Consider the following 17,673-nt stretch of genomic DNA (forward strand, 5'->3'; position numbering starts at 1 on the left):
GGCGGCACTGGCATCGGCCACGATTCGGATGGTGCTTTTTACGTGCCACCGGCACAGAAGCCAGTCGAGGCGGCGCTGGCATCGGCCACGATTTGGATAGTGCTTTTTACGTACCACCAGTCCAGGGGTCCTGGCATCTGCCGGGTGCCAGTCATTGGATTGGTTCAATTTCGATTCCGATTTCGATTTCACTTGCCCCAACAGGTCTTCGCAAGCAAAGCAGGGTTGGCATGGGTGCCTGTCGTCGGATGAGGTTCGATATCGACTTCGCTGCCTCAACAGGTCTTTGTGTGTCCAAGGAAGGAAAGGCATGCATAAGTGGGCTGGACTCGTCCTGCCTGGTCTTCTCACGCACAGCATATTTCCAAAGGTCTCAGTCGCTGGTCATTTCCTCAGTGAGGCCTAAAGTTTGAAAGTCGTGCTTCACCACCTCGTCCCAGGTTTTCCTGGGTCTACCTCTTCCACAGGTTCCCTCAACTGCTAGGGATTGGCACTTTTTCACACACCTATCTTCATCCATTCTCGCCACATGACCATACCAGCGCAATCGTTTCTCTTGTACACCACAACTGATGCTTCTTAGGTCCAACATTTCTCTCAAGGTACTAACGCTCTGTTGAGTATGTACACTGACATTACACATCCATCGGAGCATACTGGCTTAATTCCTCACAAGCTTACGCATGTCCTCAGCAGTCACGGCCCATGTTTCACTGCCATGTAGCATGGCTGTTCGTACACATGCATCATAGTCTGCCTTTTACTCTGAGTGAGAGGCCTTTAGTCACCAGCAGAGGTAAGAGCTCCCTGAACTTTGCCCAGGCTATTCTTACTCTAGCAGTTACACTTTCAGCGCACCCACCCCCACTACTGACTTGGTCACCTAGATAACGGAAGCTATCAACTACTTCTAGTTTTTCCCCCTGGAAAGTGACGGAAGTTGTTTTCTGCAGATTTCCAGAGTTTATTGCTCCTGAGCATCTGCCACATACAAAAACTATCTTCCCAGTTTGCCTTCTTTTGACATTGCTGCACCTCTTATGTGTCCATAGCTTACACTGGGTACATCTTATAGAGTTTCTACCTACACCTTTTCTACAGATCGAGCAGGGCCATCTTCCTGAAGACATTTGTGGTATATCTACCTTCCTACTTATTAGTACTTTGGTTTTAGCTAGGTTGACTCTAAGGCCCCTTGATTCTAATCCCTCCTTCCACACCTGGAACTTCTCCTCTAGTTCTGATAGTAACTCAGCAATTAGAGCAAGGTCGTCAGCATAGAGGAGCTCCCAGGGGCAACCTGTCTTGAATTCCTCCGTAATTGCCTGGAGGACTATGATAAATAGGAGGGGGCTGAGGACTGAACCCTGGTGGACCCCAACCTCTACCTTGAATTCTTCTGTGTACATGTTGCCAACCCTAACCTTACTTACGGCATCCCTGTACATGGCTTGCACAGCTCTCACCAGCCATTCATCTATCCCTAGTTTCCTCATTGACCACCAGATAAGGGATCGGGGGACCCTGTCAAAGGCTTTCTCCATGTCAACGAAAGTCAGGTACAGAGTTTTATCTTTGGCTAGGTATTTCTCCTGCAGCTGTCTCATCAGAAATATGGCATCAGTGGTGCTTTTCCCTGGCATGAAACCAAACTGCATCTTGTCCAAGTTGACTTTCTCCCTAATGAGTTGGGCTATGACCCTCTCTGTAACCTTCATTACCTGATCCAACAGCTTGATACCTCTGTAATTATTTGTATCTAGGGCGCCTCCTTTACCTTTGTAGCTGTTGACTATTATGCTGCTACACCAGTCATTGGGTATGACTCCTTCGTGTATCACCTGGTTAACTATACGGGTGACTAGGTTATAGCCGACACTGCCAGATATTTTGAGCATCTCTGCAGCAATTCCTGATGGGCCTTGGGCTTTCCCTGTCTTCATGCTTCTAATTGCCTTAACTACCAACGAATTGTCAACTCGGATGGCTGGTCCCTCTGTTGGGTTGACATTCGGCAGACTCTCTTTATCCCATTCATTTTCTTTATTCAGCAACCTTTCATAGCGGCATCTCCAAACCTCTCTCTTTCCATCCTCATTTAGCGCAAGTGAACCATCATCCATGCGGACACATTTCTCTCCTACCACATCACGATTCTCTCTCACACACTGTCTTGCAACACGAAATACCCCAAGTCTTTCATCCTCACGGCGCAGAACATTGGCAAATTTTTTCTTATCTGCTTCCCCTCTAGCTAAATAAACCTGTCTCCTAGCTTCCCTTTTGGCTGTCTGATACAATTCCCTGCTACCACCGTTCTTCCAGTCCCTCCAAGCCTGTTTCTTTTGTCTAATAGCCCTGTCAACCACATTATTCCACCACCACGTTACTCTGGGTCGAGATGTGACTTTGCTCCATCCACAGATAAGATTGTCCCGTAGAAATTTCCAGTTGTCTTCCACATTAAGTGAAGCTATATCCCCTTCTATTTCGTCAAAGGCTTCGAGTAGTATGTCTCTAAATCTCTGTCCATTTGCAGGATCTTTAAGCTTCCAGACCCTTCTCCTCCAAGCTGGTCTTCTTCTGGGCAACCATTTAGCTCTGATCCTGAAGTTGCTAACTACTAATCTATGTTGAGGGGTACATTCTTCGCCTGGGAAGGTTTTGGCATTTATAAGCAGCCCTCTTTCCCTCTTTCTGGCGAGGATGTAGTCAATCTGGCTAGTGTGTCTGCCAGAACAGTAGGTGACTAGGTGAGAGGTGAGATATTATATTAATATTCTTTCTAAACATTAGAAGACTGTTACAACTCAGTAACCAAACCAAAATTCTCTCTCTGAGAGACCTTGTGGCATGCAATGAAGCCTTATGCATAGCACTCATTGAAACACCTAAAACCTGACATCACTGATGCAGAAATACATGTACCAAAGTATGTTATATTGTGAAACAACAGAAAAGACAGGAGTCATGGTGGAGTTGCAATGTACATCCATGAAGACCTCACACCACAGATCCTTTACTCATACTCAAACTCGGTGTGTGACACACTGATTGTTCATTTAAGACAATTTGATATAGTTATATGTATTACTTATGGCCCACCATATGCTCCAGATCAGACAGGCCTATTCAAAACCTTGCAAAATTAAAAAAAATGGTTCAAACCAAATTAGAACAGCACATCATTGTTCTTTTCATTGAAGAGTTCAACTTGCCCAGTGTAGGATGACCTGAAGGCCTTTTCCTCTCACGAATGATGTATGAACAAAGACAAGTAGAATCCCTGCTCAACCTTACCAACACATTATACATGGAGCAAGTAGTTCTAACCAGGGCAAACAATATCTCTGCTTGATCTGTTTCACAAACAGTATTGATCTCATTCATAATGTGAAAGTGGCATCAATCACAATTTAATAGAACGTGTACCAAGTGAACCCACAGACATGCAGTCTATGAAAAGCACCCAAAATGTATCCAATCTGAGCTTCAATAAAGCTGACTGGAAATCGATTGAAAAAGAGCTCATCCAATAGTATTGGCCTCAGTGTCTCTCTACATCTGACGTCGTCTTGAGACTCAACGAATTCATATCTGCAATTCAATCCATATGCTACAGGATTGTCCCAATGAGAAAGGCCACCACATATATGCACAAAATTCTCAGGGAGAGGGAAGTTCTTATGAGACAGCATACAAAGATTGCTGGGAATCCATCAGGGCCTGTGGCTCAGTTTGAGCTCATTTCATCAATGGCTGATATTACATCACTCTCCTCTAGATTGATATTACCAATAATTGTCATTTCTTTGTGTTGAACAGAAGAACTCATCAGGCATAGCTATTTGCAAGTGTCCAATTGGAGTTGTCCCAACATTCTTGTATTGCATGTACAGTATTTCACTTACCCTCTGGGGGTCTGCAGTCCTTGAGCAGTGGCCCTATCTTGTACTGTATTGAATTAGACTCTTTTAGAAATCTATAGAAGTCTTTAAGGTTTGTCTTTATATTTTTGTCTGCCCTCTCCTTTTCATGAGATTTTTTGAGTTCATTTTTGGTCTTGAGCAATGTTGGTTTAAGATAGGATCTTCTTCTTATCTTTTAGTGGCTCATTTAGACGCCTTGAGACTTTTGTTCATCAGTAGAATCCTCCTGTTCCTGAGAATTATTTTTCTGTTGGTTTGGCATTCTTTCTAAAGCAAACTTACTGCATATGTCATGCATGATTGCCATAAAGTGTTGTAGGTTTATGTTAATATCTTGCATTAAGAGGCTGTATGATCAGTTTTGTTTCCAATTAGTCTTATGAAATTTCAGGCTGGAGAGGAGTTGAATTGGGCATTCTTAGTAGCCTGCAGGCCTGCAGTTTTCTGCAAACCAGACATTGTCAGCTCTCTTAAGTTATGGTCCAAGTCAATCGTTGGTGTCTGCTTAAGATTATGGATGTCTACTGTGTTCTTTGTGAAGCAGAGGTCCAGGACATTTTTACCTCTTGTTGGGTGGTGCTCTGTTTGCTCCATAATTAGTATGTTGTGAAGGTTGTCATCAACATTGTTTAACACTTCCATCTTTTTGTGGATCTCTTCAAATGAGTCCCCATGATTTGAAGCATCTGGTGAGTGATATGTTGTACATATTACTATTTTCATCTGTTTAATGTATACCACCAGAATGTTACAGTTTGAGTGTGACAGCAGAGCTACAGGCTTGACATCTTCCCAGATCTACATTGCTACTCCACTGTGAGTCCTTTCTATCCTGTCAGTTTGAAATAAGACTTATTTTGGTATGTATATCTCGGCTTCTGATATGTCAGTGTTCAGATGTGTTTTTGTTAGTGCCATGCATATTGCTTGATTATACGTTACTAAGTTTGTCAGGTTTGCATTGGTGGGACATTATGAGGCACCTGATACTCAGCAGGAGTGGAGGCGCAATGGCCCTGTGGATAGGGCAGCGGACTCGCGGTCATAGGATCGCGGTTTCAATTCCCAGACCGGGCGTTGTGAGTGTTTATTGAGCGAAAACACCTAAAAGCTCCACGAGGCTCTGGCAGGGGATGGTGGTAATCCCTGCTGTACTCTTTCACCACAACTTTCTCTCACTCTTACTTCCTGTTTCTGTTGTACCCGTATTTCAAGGGGCCGGCCTTGTCACTCTCTGTGTCACGCTGAATATCCCCGAGAACTACGTTAAGGGTGCACGTGTCTGTGGAGTGCTCAGCCACTTACACGTTAATTTCACGAGCAGGCTGTTCCGTTGATTCGGATCAACCGGAACCCTCATCGTCGTAACCGACGGAGTGCTTCCATCCAACTCAGCAGGAATGCAGGTGTGACATATAAGATGTCAGTAGTGGCCTCTGGTTTGATATATGCAGTAGTGTCAGAGGTAGTTATGAGCAGTGCAAGCACCATCCACTTAGTTCCATGGCTGTGACATCATATCTTGTGACCTGACCCTATGTCTTTGGTGTCAATGAAATCAGTACCACTCACATGGGACTTGGGATGAGCAAATCTACAGCCTGTCTAAATGTCCCATGCCAGCAGGTACCTTTTGCATAGAACTTGCAGTCTGGTTTGGCTTTCTTGTTTCCAGAAACTCTGTCTTCACAAGTTCTATTTCTTCTTACCTTTTGTTTCTGCTCTCACACTGGGCTCACGTCCATTTTCTACTTGCCTGCTTGCTGTGTCTTCATTTTCATCTTTGGTTTCTTTTATTTCTCCTGGTGGATCTTTGCTTTGCTGCTGTTGTTCTCCTTCATCTCACATTTGTTCAGTGATGATATCTGTTTTGCTTTGTTCCTCCCTCACAGCATCACCCTAACCTGGATATGCAAAGAAAGAAAGAGAGAGAATATGAGGGTATGTATGTATAAATGAGTATATATAACAATGTATGTGTCTATATCATGTATGTCTCAATATGTGGTATTGAGTTTCAAAGTGTATATGTATCAATGTGCGTGTGTGTGTGTGTATATCAGTTTGTGTGGGTAGACGAATGTGTGTTTTGGTAATAATTAACTCCAAGTTCAAAAACCGAAGAATTCTTAGTGGACAGTCATAGAAGCGTGGGGAATCAAGAGGCTTGAAATATGTTTTTATGGTTTTATTGCTAACTATTCCATCATCAGAGAGAGAGAATTAAAGAATATTAAAAAGATAAGAGATAGGAAATGGAATTCACTACAATTCTTTTGATTCATCCGGCACCCATACCTCACAGGTGAGATGCTGTACAATTGTCATGCATTATAGGTGCAGATGTGTCTCCTCAGCTGATTTTTCAAATTTACACTGGTTTGGAAACTTTGTGGTTTATTCTATCATCTCTAAGTACTGCGGCTTCCCCTGTTCTCTATCTTGGTACATTTAATACTAAAAATGTTAGGATGCCAGATTTGTTTCATATTGTTTTGTTTTTCTTATGACTATATCTGTATTTACATAATTTGTGAAATCGCCAACATCATCTTTTGAATTTGATTCCTGTTTGTAAGGTTCATCATCATCATCATTTAACATCTGCTTTCCAGGGGTTGGATGGTTTGACACTAGCTGACCAGTCAGAGAGCTTCCCAGGCTCCATTTGTCCATTGTCCACTGTGTATTGAGTGCTTTTTATGTGGTACCAGCACTGGTGCTTTTATGTGGTGCCAGTATAAGTGACTTCGACATAGTACTGGCACGAGTGCTTCTTATGTGGCACCAGCATGAGTACTTCTTACATGGTCCAGCATTAGTGTGCTTTACATGGTGCTGTCACTAGTGCTTTTTATATTGCACCTGTGTGCAAGGACTTGCCTGTATCCATGGATGGCCAGAGTTTTACTTAGCTTGATGTTTCTTCTCAAGCACAGCAAATCACTGTATGTCTTGGTCCCTCATCATCTCAGGCTCAATGTTGGAGATCTTTTCTCACAACCTTGTCCCATGTATTTCCTCCACAATTAGAGATTGGCACTTCTTGATTACAGCATACACATCACATCACCATACCAATGAGCTCTTCTCTCTTGTATGCAACATCTGATGCCTCATATGCCCAATTTTTCTCTTAAATCATTTACATTCTGTCGTACATGCCTACAGTCATTACCCATTTAGCAGAGCATGCTGGCTTCATTTCTTTCGAGCCTTCTCAGGTCCTCTGTAGTCATAGCCTGTGTTTCACTGCCATGCAGCATAGCTGTACATACACAGGCATCATGCTGTCTGCCTTTTACTCTGAGTGAGATTCCCTTTGTTACCAACATAGATAGTAACTCTGAACTTTACCCAGTCCATTCTTATTCTAGCAGTTGTGCTTTCAAAACTTCCTCCTTCACTGCTTACTTGGTTGTCTAGTTAGCAAAAGATATCTACTACTTCTAAGGATCCCTCCCCCAGCCATTTGATGAAATCTATTTTCTTTTCATTCTTAGTATTTACAGTACTCACACATCTACCACACACTAAGACTACTCTCTCTGTTAACCTTCCTATGATACCACTCTCTTAAGTTTGTGTCTTATGTGTCCATAGCTTGCACTGGGTACACTGTATGGAGTTTCTATGTACACCTTTCTGATATATCAAGCAGGGCCATCTCTCTGAAGAGATTTGTGATGTTTTTCTCTTTATTAGGACTTTGGTCTTTGCTAAATTAACTTGAAGGCCCTTAGATTCCAGACCTTGCTTCCACACTTGAAATTTCCTCTCTAGTTTGAACAAGGTCATCAGTATAGAGGAGCTCCCAAGTGCAGCCAATCTTGAATTCCTCTTTTATGGCCTGGCGGACTATAATAAAAACAAGAAGGGTCTGAAAATCAATCCTTTGTGAACATCTATTAATACACTATATTCATGCTATACTCATTGCTGACCTTCACCTTACTAACATCATCTCTGTACATGGCTTGTGCAGCTCTCACCAACCACTCATAGATACAGAGCATCCGCATTAACCACCAGATGAGGGAGCAAGGGATCCCGTCAAAGGCTTTCTCCAAGTCTACAAAAGCCAAGTAAAGAGGTTTATTTTTGGTTAAATGCTTCTCCTGCAGTTGCTTTACCATCATAAATAGATATAGTGTATTTGCATTTAATGTCATTTAAGAGAAGTTTCAAGTTAAAACCTGGATAAAAAGTGAGTACTGAATCAGCAGTCAGGAATTACATTGACCTCAGTGACTCTGGGAATATGCATTCTGTGATCCTATTGTTAAAAACTTGTAAAATTCTCTGAGGAGTTTAATCTTAACAATAAATAAAGGCATTTCTGTCGCAACAAAGATATTTACAGCAACACAAGATATGCATCATATTAATACATTTGCTCTTCCTTAATGGTTCTCTTTGATTTTTATGGCTGAGGTATGGTGAAAGCTGTTTGTTATTATCACAGATCATGTTATCCAGTAGCTATTGTTATTTAATTTAATGTCTCAAATACAAGAGTTTGTTATGTCATATCTTAATACTATCAGCCAGTTATTCTTATTTAAGTGGAACTGTCCCAAAGTGACCACAGTAAGTGCTTCCATGATAACATTTGAGTTTTAGCATGGTTTTCCTCCCCCAAAATTATTAAGCTATTAATTATTCTTTTATCTTGTTCCCACCACCACCATTTTCCCTCAGTGTGTTATTAATAATATTATTTAGTAATTTTATTTATTTTGTGAAAAATTAACATAATACATGTAAGATTTTTGTTTTAAACATAGATTCTTTTTTATTGTTTTTTCTACACAGAAAATCAACCGATTTTCAAAATGCTAACTCCTACTTCCTCTCAATATCATCAATCAGTAATTCATCTTGCAGATAGTTACTGAGGGTAATTTATTCTCTACTATCATAACTTGTGTTGTCAAGAATGTTGACAGTTTTATTTAATAAAAGAAATTAGTGCATGAAAACAATGGGCGAAGCCGTTGATAAAATCAGCAATTGAGTAAATATATGTACATACACAGAATTGTATCACTTTAACAATCAGATACAGTTGTAACATCTCGGTTGAAAATGTAATCATCCATATAATATATATATATATATATATATATATATATATATATATATATATGAAATATTTTACATTTCCATACATGGATCAGACAGATTTTGTATAACCAGATACCATTCCCATTGCTTATCTTCACCTGCTTCCAATTAAGATAAATTTTCATTATGCTCAGAGTTGATTAATTGGAAGACTAGAAACAAAGAATACCTCTTGCACGGTACTGACATTACCCTTGCCATACTTATCATATGTATGATCTCCTTAAGCACTTGATTGTGTCTTCAAATGTATATTCCTTGGGCTAGTGCTACTCTGTAAGAGCTCAGAACATGTTCCATTGTCAGTCTACCTTGGCAGAGTAAGCACTTAGGATTATATGATTTGCCTACTTCACTAGGTTTGCATTTGAAAGCAGGAGATCATAGATATGAGAATAAAATTTATTCTAAGAGGTGTTATGTACCACAAGTTGTTCCAGCTGAGACACTTCTGGAGTGCAGCTTGCCATGTTGTCTACTGGCACTCTTGGCTCTGCTGTACTGCCTTCCGTATTTTTGTGGCATCCACTTCCTTTTCACCTCCAAAAGAATAAGATCTCTCTTCTGGCCTCTAACCAACATTCCAGTTTTGTTATGCCTAGTCTCTGTTGATTTGCCTGAGTGTGTCCCACTAGTTCTCTGATTGTAAAGCTTTCCTTTCCTACATCCACCACCTTCTGGACTTCTCATTTCCTGTCTTCAGTTTGGGGTTGATCGATCTCACAACCTTGTCTTTCGAGTTTTCAAGCATGGTTAAGAGTCTTACTTTTCCGACTTTCTATTCCTCTTACGATGAACATGAGAAGCTTAGCTTGGCAATAGTAGAGTGCGACATTAGTAAGAACTGGTAGGATAGCAAACCACTTCTTTGTGTACTTGTTGATTTTGGCCTCCATGTCTTCCACTGTGCTAGTGCTGATATCATAAATCAACAGAGATCAGAGAATCTTTGGGATTGACCTGAGCTGCAAACACTAAACATTGTTTTTGCCAGAAAAGCCACACTAGTCTATGAGCTGCAGATCTTTTACCACCATTAGGTTGGTTTCAGTTGCTCTTTCCATATCTTTCAAAGTTTTGTCATACCACCTTGTGAAGCTTTTGACTGGCTCTTCTCCCAATGTGAACATGGCTATTTATGCTAATTTACCTTACCATAGAGTGAGGCTCTGGAATCTCCTTGGTTTGAACCTCGTTCTAGAAGACGCAACAACTTTGTTCAACTGTTTCAGCATCTTGCATGTTTCATCCTCCTTTCTGGAAAGGACTGTAGTGTTGCTCATAAAGGCTTTTAGAAGTGGCATCTGAAATCCTCTCCAAGTTTTGCTGAAACTGACCATCCCGTTGCTGCTTTCAGGACGACCTCCATTGCCAACACAAACAATACAGGGGAGATTGTACATTCCGTTGTTATGCCAACTTCCGAATTGATCCAGGTGGTATGTACTCTTTGGTGGAGAATTGCAAGAGAAACCATGAAATACTTCACTTCTTGGATATTTTTTGAAAGATGATAGATCACAAGAGCTAGTTGAATCATTTTGTGTGCGACTGAACCCTAAGTATTCACCAGATTGAGATGTATCACCTCAAGATCTCTCCTCTCTGCCCTAGCTCTTTGGATCATCTCCCAAGTCATTGAGGCATGTTCTACACAACCCAACACTCTAGGGATGCTTCCCTTCTGAACTGACATATCCAAGTACTAATTCTTTGTAAGATATTTATTTACTCTTGCTGCCTGTTAGATTCTTCCCTCAACATACAGAAGTGATGTTGGTTTTAATTCGCTGATGTCACTTGAATTCTGCTCTTTCGGAAAGTATATTCTTTTGGCTTTCATCCATTGGTCGCTGATCTTCAAGTTCTTCCATGCTGACCATATTAATTTTTGAACAACAGGTAGGGTATTCTGTTTGGTCCCTGGATCCTTTGACCACTTTCCTTACTGTAGCCATGTAATACAGAGTTTTTTGTTGAATGAATTGACCCCAATACTTATTTTTTTAGCCTATTAGCGAGGGCAGACACTGGCACAAAGCCACACACACTCAGGTATATACATGACGGGCTCCTTTCTGTTTTTCTGTACCAAATCCTCTCATGAGGATTTGGCTGGTTCAGGGTTGCATTGTGTGGTTGAGTAACAAACTTCTAACCACAACCATACACAGATACAAGTGCCTACATGAACACATACACACACACACTCTCTCATGCATATACACTCTTGTATATATATACATCAGTACATGTGCATAAGCACCATCCGATCGTGGCCGTTGCCAGCCTCGCCTGGCCCCTGTGTCAGTGACATGTAAAAAGCACCATCCGACCGTGGCCGTTTGCCAGCCCCGGCTGGCACCTGTGCCGGTGGCACATAAAAACCACCCACTACACTCACGGAGTGGTTGGCGTTAGGAAGGGCATCCAGCTGTAGATACATTGCCAGATCAGACTGGGCCTGGTGCAACCTTCTGGCTTCCCAGACCCCAGTTGAACCGTCCAACCCATGCTAGCATGGAAAGCGGACGCTAAATGAAATGATGATGATGAATGATATATATATAGGCATGTGTATGTATGCATGCGTGTGTAAATGTGTTTGCTTTTAATTTGTAAGATATACAAGAGTTAGTTCAGGAAAAGCAAAACTGGGAAATTGGAGTAAAATAAAAAATTCACATGTAACATGAATAATATTTTGAAAACAAAAAAAGTGTTATATGGAATTTCATATATATATGTGTGTGTGCGTGCATGTGTGAAACTATTGAAGTAAATATTATTTATGATAAAAATGTGCGCAACAACTTGTGAGTAAAGCCTCTCATTATAGTTTGCCTGCATTTAGCATTTCTGACAGTCACTCACTCTCACTCTTTTATTTTAGTTTTCTTCTGCCAGCATGATCAGTGTGAAATACACTGCATTTTATCATGTAAGATAAGATTAAATGAAGCATTTAGAAAACAGAAAGAACTTTCAGTTACAAAAGACAAACTGAACAACTGAGGTGCTGTTACAGCAGACAATAGAAACACTGCTGGATAATTTAGAAAACTTCAAACTGTTTCATTGAGCATTATGAAACAAATGCAGAAAATAAAACAGAATGACTTCAGCTCATCAATTTATGAATTGATACAAATTCAATAGCTTCAAACGTTGGTGTTACTTGCTCAAAAAACAAAAACAAAAGAAGTATACAATAAATACATAGACACATAGCATACTATATATATATATATATATATATATATATATATATACATTAATATTGATACATTGCTGAGAGATAAACAGAAACAAATTACAGTTTGGGTTTAAAATACTATGAGATGGTGATAGTGTAGGGAAACTAGATCGATCAGTTAGTTGTGATACTGAAGATTTGATTTATATTTTTGGTAGTTTTAATTATTATTGTAATTACTAAGTGTAAAGCCAGTTGACTGGCAGAATTGGTTGAGCAGCGAATGCCTTTTCTTTTTTTTTTTTTTGTATTTAGTTGTCTCCCTTATGGTCAGAGTTTGAGTCTTGCTTGGTCAATTTTGCCTTTCATTTCTCCTCCAGTGTTTAATAAATAGCAGTCAAATTCTGAAGTTGTTATGATCAACTATACCTACCTAAAATAGCCTTCAATCTGTTACATATCAATATTTATAAAATGTAAATATCAAATGTTATACAGTATTTTACTAAATAAGGCAACAATATAATTTTATCTTCAGTTGAACCCAATTTAGTTCATGCCTATGAGAAAAACGTAAGCTTCTCAACATCCTTTTACTCTTTGAACATGGCAGATCTTGTTTATAATAGGACAAAGTTCAAGGAGTGACAGAAATACTGGCTGTCATGCTGGAATAAATACCCTACTATATTAAGTTTCATCCTTTTCATTCCGACTATATTCCCTATTGGAGTTGATTTTAGTCTTTCATCCCCTCCAGGGTCAACAACCTGAGTATTATTTACTTGCTTTAATTTGAATCACAACTGTTTCAAATTATTGACTGTGTCAACGTGAGGTATCAGTATTTAAAACTTCAGTTATGAGTTGCATAGAAGATACAACATTTTTGTTATCCATGTCTTGTAGGATGCCCTGATTCACCACATATGCTGTTAATGGTGTTGGGAAAGGTTTGAGCATCACGATATTTCCTTTCCTCAGTCCCTGAATATCTACCATCTTATATCTATCCAAAACAAGCTATATACAATTTTAAAACTCATCTTTATAATTCATTTTGATTATTGAGCTCAGTATCAGTGTTCAGTTGTTGCCATTTCATTTTTAATATTTTCAAGGAAATTACATTTTACTATCTTATTTTTGTCTTCTCCTTTGGAAACTTAAAGCTTTTGTACCCGTGTAAAAAAAATAAAAATAAAAAAAAAAGAGAGAGAGAAAAAGAAAAAAATTTCAAAATATCATTTGGTAACTTTTATAAGCAATACTTTTCTTCTGTTGTTTTTACCAATTAGGCAGCTAGTTTACTCAGGATGCCTCTATACTGCTAACTCTGCCTGATATATTCTGCTTGCAAGGAAAATCTGTAATTGACATGTGAATGTTATTTATCAAAAGCTTGCAATGTGTGCTTAGTACTATATCAATTTCTGATTAATTGTAATCAAATTATATACGATATTAACTCTTTTTTATTGTATTTTCTTTTATTAAGGAGCGGCCTGAAAGAGCCTTGTACGACCCACGCAAAGCCTTGGAAAGACGCCAGCAGTCAGAAACGGCTCGAATGCAGTATCATGAGAAAGGAAATAATAACACAGATAAAGGAGGAAACATTTCTGAAACTAAGGCAGGAAGCCAAGAAAAAGTTTTACCTGAACGTCGTGAGAGAAATTCTTCTCATGACAAGAATAAGGGTAACTTAGATAAGAACCGGGTAGATAACAATAAGACTAACTCTGAAAAAGTCTCATACTCTAAAGGTGGTTACAACATAGATAAAGCGGCTGCAAACAAAGGCAGTGCAGAAGTGGCTTCTCTGTCCAGCATTGCTGCTAGTATGGAAGGTGGAGTTTCTGCTGAAAACTCCATTCCTACAGAGGTTAGCAGTCACATCATTGAGGAGAGCAGGTGCCATGTTGAGGAGTGAAAGTTCAATGAATGGTTAATTCCAACCATGATAAATAAAGTACATGAATTGTTCACTGCCATTTACAGCTACTGAACATCTGTTGCATCCTGCTGCACAATAGCAGGTTACAGTGAAGTGTTGTTCATGGCCCAATATATGGTGAGAGAGTGTCAAGTTGCACATTGACCATACAGACAGACCTGAGTGGATGATACTGAATTCTTGGGTTTAACTATTCTGATAAAGGAATTTTGCTGGGGAATGTCAAATACTTCTGTCCTCCCATCTTCAGACACACTAAGTATTTTTGTTCTCCCTTTTCATTTGAAGGAATATTTAATAAATTCTTAAACAAACTCTGTGGATTTTGTTCTTGTCTTCATTTCTTGTTTATTTTTGATTATTTAGAAATACATGAAATGTTAGAAATGAGATATATATCATCGTTATAATCAATATCACTTTACTTCCCACTTTTCCATGCTTGCATAGTTAAGACAGATTTTCCAAGACCAGATACTCTTCCTATTACCACAACTATCAGGTCATTAAGAATGGAATGTCTGATTTTGAACTGAAAGTAATGCAGTAGATTAAAGCAGGCATCTAAATCTCTCTCTATATAAACGGCAGTTTGTCTGTGCGTGTTTCTGTGTGTCTGTTTGCTTGTACCCTCACCCTGACCACGGCTTTCAACCGATTCTGATGAAACTTGACACACACATAGCCCAATGTCATAATTCAAAACTAACGCAGCGAAAATTTTGAAAAGTTCCCCCAGTTCTGAAAAAAATCGATAAATTCGACATGGGGTCGAGAATCAGAAACACAAACCGCAAACTGTCATGGGGACGCAACTCCACCTTTTTTAACTAAAAAAAAAATTACCATCATTTTTTTCCATTTTTTGTTATTTTTTGGCTATAACTCTCTAAAAATGCTTTATAGTTATTTCCCTTACAAACCTGAGCAACACCGGGCGATACTGCTAGTTTATATATAAAAGTGAAGTTGTGTGTCTTTCTCCTACGATTTAGATTCCTAACTACTCCCACATTTTGCGGTGCAGTGTAACCAAAAGCGGGTATCTTATAGTCGTGATTCATATCGAGCCCTTCCGGGTATTAGCGCGTGTCTACGATGAGTCTACGATTTAAAAAAAAAATTACCATGTTTTTCCATTTTAATTTTTTTCGCTATTATATAAGGGAAGTAACTCTCTAAAAATGTCTACGATGAGTCAACGATTTAAAAAAAATTTACGATAATTTTTTTTCCAATTTTAATGCATTTTTTTGCTAATTTTTGGCTATAACTCTCTGAAAATGCTTACATTCTTCTTCTTGTTTCAGTCATTTGACTGCGGCCATGCTGGAGCACCGCCTTTAGTCGAGCAAATCGACCCCAGGACTTATTCTTTGTAAGCCCAGTACTTATTCTATCGGTCTCTTTTGCCGAACCGCTAAGTAACGGGGACGTAACCACACCAGCATCGGTTGTCAAGCAATGCTAGGGGGACAAACACAGACACACAAACACACACATATACATATATACATATATACGACAGGCTTCTTTCAATTTCCGTCTACCAAATCCACTCACAAGTCATTGGTCGGCCGGGGCTATATAGAAGACACTTGCCCAAGATTCACGCAGTGGGACAACCTGGAACCATGTGGTTGGTTAGCAAGCTACTTACCACACAGCCACTCCTGCGCCATTATATATATATATTCTCTCCCAATTTCGCAGTGTGTGTATGTGCATAAATAAATGTATTTACGGTAATGTATCCCATTGCTTAGGTTATAATATTTCATTAATATATGTTTTGATGAACGTCAGATCTGATAACAAGATTGCTTTACACCATTCAAGGCCTCAGAGATCAAAGAGGGGTGCCGACAGAGATCAAAGAAGGTGTCGACAGAGATCAAGGGGGTACCGACAGAGATCAAAGAGGGTGCCGACAGAGATCAAAGAGGGGTGCCGACAGAGATCAAAGAGGGGTGCCGACAGAGATCAAAGAAGGTGTCGACAGAGATCAAGGGGGTACCGACAGAGATCAAAGAGGGTGCCGACAGAGATCAAAGAGGGGTGCCGACAGAGATCAAAGAGGGGTGCCGACAGAGATCAAAGAGGGGGACCGACAGAGATCAAAGAGGGTGCCGACAGAGATCAAAGAGGGGTGTCGACAGAGATCAAAGGGGGTGCCGACAGAGATCAAAGAGGGTGTCGACAGAGATCAAAGGGGGTGCCGACAGAGATCAAAGGAGGTGCCGACAGAGATCAAAGAAAGGTGCCGACAGAGATCAAAGAGGGGTGCCGAGAGAGGTTAAAAAGGGTGCCGACAGAGATCAAAGAGGGGTGCTGACAAAGATCAAAGGGGGTGCCGACAAAGATCAAAGGGGGTGCCGACAGAGATCAAAGGGGGTGCCGACATAGATCAAAGAGGGGTGCCGACAGAGATCAAAGAGGGGTACCGACAGAGATCAAAGAGGGTGCCGACAGAGATCAAAGAGGGGTGCCGACAGAGATCAAAGAAAGGTGCCGACAGAGATCAAAGAGGGGTGCCGAGAGAGGTTAAAAAGGGTGCCGACAGAGATCAAAGAGGGGTGCTGACAAAGATCAAAGGGGGTGCCGACAAAGATCAAAGGGGGTGCCGACAGATATCAAAGAGGGGTGCCGACAGAGATCAAAGGGGGTGCCGACAGAGATCAAAGGGGGTGCCGACATAGATCAAAGAGGGGTGCCGACAGAGATCAAAGAGGGGTACCGACAGAGATCAAAGAGGGTGCCGACAGAGATCAAAGAGGGGTGCCGACAGAGATCAAAGGGGGTGCCGACAGAGATCAAAGAGGGTGCCGACAGAGATCAAAGGGGGTGCCGACAGAGATCAAAGAGGGGGGGGGGGTACCGACAGAGATCAAAGAGGAGTGCCGACAGAGATCAAAGAGGGATGCCGACAGAGATCAAGATTAAAAGAAGGGGTGCCGACAGCATCAAAGAGGGTGCCGACAGAGATCAAAGAGGGGTGCCGACAGAGATCAAAGAAAGGGGGTCCGACAGGAATCAAAGAGGGTGCCGACAGAGATCAAAGATGGGTGCCGACAGAGATCAAAGAGGGGTGCCGACATAGATCAAAGAGGGTGCCGACAGAGATCAAAGAGAGTGCCGACAGATCAAGGGGATGCACAGAGATCAAAGGGGTGCTGACAGAGATCAAAGGGGTTGCCGACAGAGATCAAAGAGGGTGCCGACAGAGATCAAAGAGGGTGCCGACAGAGATCAAGGACGGGTGCCGACAGATATCAAAGGGGGTGTACAGAGATCAAAGGGGTGCCGACAGAGATCAAAGAAAGGTGCCGACAGAGATCAAAGAGGGGTGCCGAGAGAGGTTAAAAAGGGTGCCGACAGAGATCAAAGTGGGTGCCGACAGAGATGAAAGAGGGGTGCTGACAAAGATCAAAGGGGGTGCCGACAGATATCAAAGAGGGGTGCCG

General features: G+C 40.9%; 1 protein-coding gene across 3 annotated transcripts in view; it reads left to right on the top strand.

Moving 5' to 3' along the window:
* The window catches only part of LOC115214749 (regulator of nonsense transcripts 3A), a 54,818-nt gene extending 40,290 nt beyond the window's left edge, over positions 1-14,528 (top strand). For all 3 annotated transcript variants that reach the window (XM_029783766.2, XM_029783768.2, XM_036505274.1), the window contains one exon: positions 13,751-14,528. In XM_029783766.2, the coding sequence (XP_029639626.1) occupies positions 13,751-14,185 (435 nt within the window). In that variant the 3' untranslated portion in view covers positions 14,186-14,528. The remainder of the gene's footprint in view (positions 1-13,750) is intronic.
* Positions 14,529-17,673: the final 3,145 nt, after the last annotated feature.

Source organism: Octopus sinensis, linkage group LG8, assembly GCF_006345805.1.
Source record: "Octopus sinensis linkage group LG8, ASM634580v1, whole genome shotgun sequence".
Taxonomy (NCBI): domain Eukaryota; kingdom Metazoa; phylum Mollusca; class Cephalopoda; order Octopoda; family Octopodidae; genus Octopus; species Octopus sinensis.